The following is a 5,552-nucleotide window of genomic DNA, read 5'->3' on the forward strand; positions in this document are numbered from 1 at the left end:
TTGAGTATATGTGGGCTCATGTTGGCAACCAATAGATGTATTTTTTTTAAATGTATCTGAGACAATTTAATTTTTATTTGGCTTATAAACTATGATATATTTGTTTGGTTGTAAAACTATGCAAGATATTTGTAATTTGTTTGAAAAAAACATGTCCGGCCGGCTGCAAGGACAAAAATGCGTCCGCGTGTTGGGTACACTGCCAATCCAAACGCAAAAGAGGGCGGAGGGGGCGGACGACGAGCGGATGGCCGACACCCGACAAAAAACATCGGCGCGCTGGAATTGCTCTAACGTTTGCCATTTCAAAGGCTTGCACTATTATTGGAGTGAGCAAACCTCTGCGAACTCGCGCAGAGCAAACATCAACCACAGTTCCAGAACCAGGATAAAAAAATGTAGCAAAGCATTTGACATCCCACAAAGGCAGAGATATTAGATTGCGATGGATAACAGGAATTTGGCTTTCTAGTATGAAAACAGAAATGTCAGCACAACAATTCTCACACTGAGTACATGAGATAAAGTACTGGTTTCCTCATGTAATCCCTTGGTTGACTACAGTTATGCGCCCACTTGTTCCAATATTCAGACATTACAACTTTTTTGGCGAACGATAACACTCGGAAATATTTGTCCAAGGCAACATGAAAGTCACCGCACTTCAAAGATTTATGGAAGAATAAGGGGGTTCCAATGTTCATGTTGTTTCCTATTAGTAATGGACTATTGGCTGGCCCAGTAAGTGTTACTGGTAGAGATTACTAGCTGCATCACGTTTGTCTGATACTGATCTCACCATCGGTGTTGTATCTGAAAGGGGAACAACAATAATATAACACGTCAGTGTCGGCGGCTAGAGAAACATAATTGTAAACTAATATGCCAGCAACTGTATTGATTTACTTCTTATCTTGAACCAGTTCCTTATCTGAAGGGCATGAGTTAACTGGTAAGTTTTCAGATGTTTCCATCTCCAATTGTTTGCTGCCATCATCAGCTGAGAAAAGAATATTGTTAATAATTAGTTTCAGCATCATAGCAAATTTAGTAATTTCTAGTAGCTGCCAGAAATTTCAAGAATGTTTGCCGCGTGATGTCTCAAGATTGGATAAGAGTAGGAAATTTAGGATTCACCTCAATACAAGCATGGTATGAAAAGATTCTCAGAATAGTTCTGAAGAAAGTGGCGTAGAGTTGAACACTGGGAAATCCTACTACAAAATACACCAAGCATCTATGTCCACGTAACAATGACTGGTATTTTCTTGCTAACAAATCAGTGCACTGAAAGATGAATACCAGGTGCAATAAATTAGCTCCATTCAGAAATAGACGGCATTTTAGAAAGCAGGCAAATTCTTACTTTGACAGGTAAAAATAATACAAAATATCTATTTTAGATTGTGTAAAATTTAACCAACGTATTCATATAAAATATAACAGTCAAACTTGCATACTAGAAACCATGCTCACGTATAAATGGTGTTTATTTATGAACACAAGTAGTAACAAATTTGACTAGATAACCATGCAAATAAAGGGTAAAAGTAAATCAGGTATTTCTCCAGAATTAGCACATTTTGAGCTTATAGTATCTTATTCTGCTTAAATGGGTATGTGTAAACCAATCAGAAAGTTACATATACATGGAAATGGATTTATAAGCATTTAACAGAAACAAGCCATTTCAACTTGTCAGAAATGCTTGACTGTCATTGGGCAAATAAAGGATTACTGGCGCCACAGGACTAACCAGCTTTCTTCTCAGCCTTCTTGAACCGTCGATCTTTCTTTCTATCACTATTTGATGGTTTATTGTACAAATCCTTGTACTTTTCAAGCAAATCCTTCTTCTCTTCTAATAGACCAAGCATTTCATATGCAACTTCAACTTTCCGTATATATTCTTTACTAGGACACTTGCGACCGCATGCTTCAAGGGCACCGAAGAGCTAAGCCATCAGAGAAGGCAAGGAATGGTAAGATAATATTAGAAATTACCAGCCAATAAACTTGAAGGAAAAGAATAGGTAGAGTCAGTGAAGAGTAGAAGACGTTCCAGGTCCATACCTTGATAAGCCTATCTAGCATATTGTTTCTGTAGTAAATTGCCAACATAAGACCGCAGAAACGCCAAGGAACTGAACGCAGGTCATGGGCTATTTTCTTCTCCCAGATTTTATGTGCTTCCTCTGCTCTGTTGTCCTTCTCAAGTGCACGCACTAATTGCTCGTATGTTCTGATGGTATTTCCTTGCCCTTTGCTCAACATCCATTTTATTACCTAGGTTTGTAGTTGGCAGAAATTTAATTCATACTGTATAAAAGATAAATTCAATAAAAATAAAATAAATTATAATATGCAATACTTGGACAATTCTATGCCATTGTTCCTCCTTTTCAAGAGCTACAATTGCTTGCTTTAATGAGGCGAGTGGAAAGTCCTGCTCAAAGGCGATCCATGCATCAAGGGTGCTGTAAACAGCTTCTTTTGAGTCTTCAAGATCAAGAAGCTGCAATTTAGAGATAACAATAGTTAATTAATTTGTTCCAGTGGCTAACTGCCAGCAATAAATAAAATCTCTAGTTGGGTTTCAAGAAGCACATCTTATCCATACTGTGTTCTCTACATAAATAAAGGCTGCAATTTGTGTACTGAGGTGAATCCTAAATTTCCTACTCTAGCCCAAAGTGCTATTTTTGTGTACCCAGTACTGCATACTAAGCTGCATATGATAAGTCATTCCGTTGTTGAAACCAAGATATGTTTGGTAAAACCTACTTACTTGTAAACAACTAAGCATATTGCAATGAATAAGCTACTAAAAGTTTTTAGGGACAACAGTTGCTAGTTGATTACATAGTGCAAGCTCATTACTTGCCTTGAAGGCGCAAGAAAACTTTTTATAGTTCATATTTGGTATATAACAAGTGAAATTGCACTTCTGCAACAACATTTTGATTGTTAGTTATTACATACAATCCTTTAAAATATGCGAACATGTGATTTGGAGCTCTACAGGCACCAGCTAAAGTATAAGTATCATTGATGCATGATAAACTCAAAAGACAGAAAAGATAATATTAAGACTATTATGTAATGACGTACAGTGTTGATAAGGAATTTCCTTTTCTCTGCTGATGAAAGGGTGTGCCCAACCGGCCCTTTTTTCAACCCCCTTGTGCTCTTTTGTATGCGATCAATGATTGCATCATTATCCTGTGAAGCAAAATCAAATTACTTAACCTGTTGTCTATCATATTCTTGGGATTAACAGCATGAGGCTATAAAAGAAGTGTAAGGCCACATGTGAAGCACAGGGCTAAACTCTGTCGAAATACCTTCACGGCCGTACTTGGCTTCTTCAACTCCTTTTGCTGATACCCTCGACGACCATTGGTAACTTTATCATCTGTAGAGAAATTCCTGGTAGCATGCTTGCCACACCAACCTGCCATGGATTGATATTTCATCAAAGGCGCCAACCATCTAGAAGAAAATGAAGGGCGATTCAATATGGCGAAGTGAAAGAAAGGTCTTACATGAAACAAACGAGAGTGACTCGGCGTGTGAACTCCATCCCCTGCACGATGCAGACAATATTATTTGGAGAAGTCAGAGGTGAAAAAAGTTTTACTTTCTCAAAAGTTATCTTGTCATGGAATGGAATTAGAGGCAGTGAAGCAAGCAGAAAGCTTAACTCACGTGCTATAAGCTTATAATTGTGCCACTCAAATTTAGAGAAGTGTAATATTGCACCAGAAATGGAGCAAGAACGCCACCAGCTAACCGATAAGGAGCAAGGATGCTTTTAAAGTAAGGGAACGTTTTGACAGCGGATTGGATAAAAGGGAGCAAATCTCACGAGTATGCAGCGGCAGGGTCGGAGGGAGCGAAGCTGGCGATCGGTAGGCGGCGCAGAATGCCGGAGGATCGCCGGAGATGGCCAAGCATGGCTGCGAGAGGAATGAAAGCCCCTTAATCAGTGGCGGAGCTATAAACAAATTGCTGGGCGGCCAAGCTAAAGGAGAACACATTTCAATTCTGAATGTTGTCATTAATAACTATCATCTGTAAACAATGGATTTACATAAACTGTAAACAACAATGGCTTTGCATAAACTGTAAACAACAAGACATTTAGTGATTTATTTATGCTACCACAGACGAATAGACAATAACCTAACGCTTCGTTTGGATGTCTCCATTGGAGAGCTCCGTATTGAATTGGTCTGAATTCCAAATCAGTGAGGAAACTGAAATGGCACGAATATGTATTCACCTGTTTGGTTGTCTAGTGAATTGGCCCTTGAAATGCCTCTGAGATTTCAATACCAAATCATGTTTGGATGACAAACTTTGGAATTAACAAACAACACGTACTCTCAAATTCGAAACAATAAACTTTAGGAGACATGGTAGGAAACTTAATACCCATACTGAACACTTGTCTACATTCTCTTGATTATGAAATCAGACAACTCGGCAAAAATATTTTAATGGCTGAACTTTGGTACTAACATCTGATGTAAACATTGTAAATTAGCTAATCAGAGATGGATATGGAGGGAGGAGGAGAAGAGGAGGTAGGCTATGGCCATGCTGGAAGAGTAGAAGAATTCATACAGGGAGCGGACATGGAGTAGAGGAGCAGAGGAGCTGCATCTCTGTCAACCATGGTGCAGAAAGAGGGGGGTGTACAGGAGGACGGAGGGGCATGGCATAGGGGGACGTGGACCCAGGGGGTCAGGGCGCGGCTGATCCAGAGGAGGGCACGGCGGATCCAGAGGGGGCGCGGGCTAGAGGTCCCGGGCCGCCGCGGACCTCCATCTTGGTCGCCGACTGGCGCTGGGATGGGATGTGGTACGGGGATGGGACGCGGTACTGGGGTGGGGAAGAGGAAGAGCGAACGGGGAAAAACGACACCTGCGCAGCCGCCGATGCTCGTGGTGGTTGCCGCCGCCGAGCTCCTAGGTCGCGGCCTACCTCCCTGCTCTGTTTTTTGTGGTCGCGGGAGGATGAAGGGGTACGTTTTGCGGGCGCTCGCGATTTCAGCCCAAATCGAAGTGAAATTTAGGGGAAAGATATTAGGAATGAGTCTGAGGAAATTACCTATGCAGCTTGCAGCGCAAGGAAAATCCAGATATATGTTAGTTAAGAGAATATGGGCTCTCTCAGAGTTCAGCGACTCTCGGCCGTCGGATCGGATTTTTGATGCGTTGTGGACCGTTCAATCTCGCTGCTGGAAGATATCGGCCGTCGGATCGAAAACTAACACTGCTACAATGAATAGTTACCGTCGTCTCGTGCCACCGCGCGTAATTCCGCTGCCCCACCAAGGGCATTTCCGTCATTTCACCAACAGGGGTATAAAAAGGAGGCGGCTCCCGTGGAGACAGCCCTAGCCGGCTCCCCTCCCGCGCGCCTCATCTCCTCCTTCCCCGCCGCCGCCTGGCCTCCTCCTTCCACCCCTCCGTCCGGCTTCTCTCCCGCTCGCGCCGCCTCCTCCTCCCTACCAGTGCCTCCCTCTCCTCCTTCCCCGCCTTCAC

At 42.2% G+C, this 5,552-nt stretch overlaps 1 protein-coding gene across 4 annotated transcripts in view; it reads right to left on the bottom strand.

Moving 5' to 3' along the window:
- Positions 1–448: 448 nt before the first annotated feature.
- Positions 449–5,552, bottom strand: part of LOC123096527 (pentatricopeptide repeat-containing protein At4g18975, chloroplastic) — a 14,283-nt gene continuing 9,179 nt past the window's right edge. The window contains exons 1-11 of one of the 4 annotated variants that reach the window (XR_006446649.1): positions 4,630–4,880; positions 3,869–3,959; positions 3,546–3,586; positions 3,345–3,454; positions 3,112–3,222; positions 2,372–2,515; positions 2,074–2,286; positions 1,757–1,955; positions 1,138–1,287; positions 907–1,000; positions 449–813 (exon numbers count right to left, since the gene is read on the bottom strand). Coding sequence is in view for 3 of the 4 variants with exons in the window: in XM_044518272.1 (XP_044374207.1) it covers positions 774–813; positions 907–1,000; positions 1,757–1,955; positions 2,074–2,286; positions 2,372–2,515; positions 3,112–3,222; positions 3,345–3,454; positions 3,546–3,586; positions 3,869–3,959; positions 4,630–4,681 (1,095 nt within the window). In the remaining variant the exon portion in view is untranslated. Of the gene's footprint in view, positions 814–906; positions 1,001–1,137; positions 1,288–1,756; positions 1,956–2,073; positions 2,287–2,371; positions 2,516–3,111; positions 3,223–3,344; positions 3,455–3,545; positions 3,587–3,868; positions 3,960–4,629; positions 4,881–4,929; positions 5,088–5,552 lie in introns of those variants that run through there. The other 3 variants (XM_044518273.1, XM_044518272.1, XM_044518274.1) reach the window with 3 other exon arrangements.

The sequence above is a fragment of the Triticum aestivum genome, chromosome 4D (assembly GCF_018294505.1).
Source record: "Triticum aestivum cultivar Chinese Spring chromosome 4D, IWGSC CS RefSeq v2.1, whole genome shotgun sequence".
NCBI classification, from domain to species: domain Eukaryota; kingdom Viridiplantae; phylum Streptophyta; class Magnoliopsida; order Poales; family Poaceae; genus Triticum; species Triticum aestivum.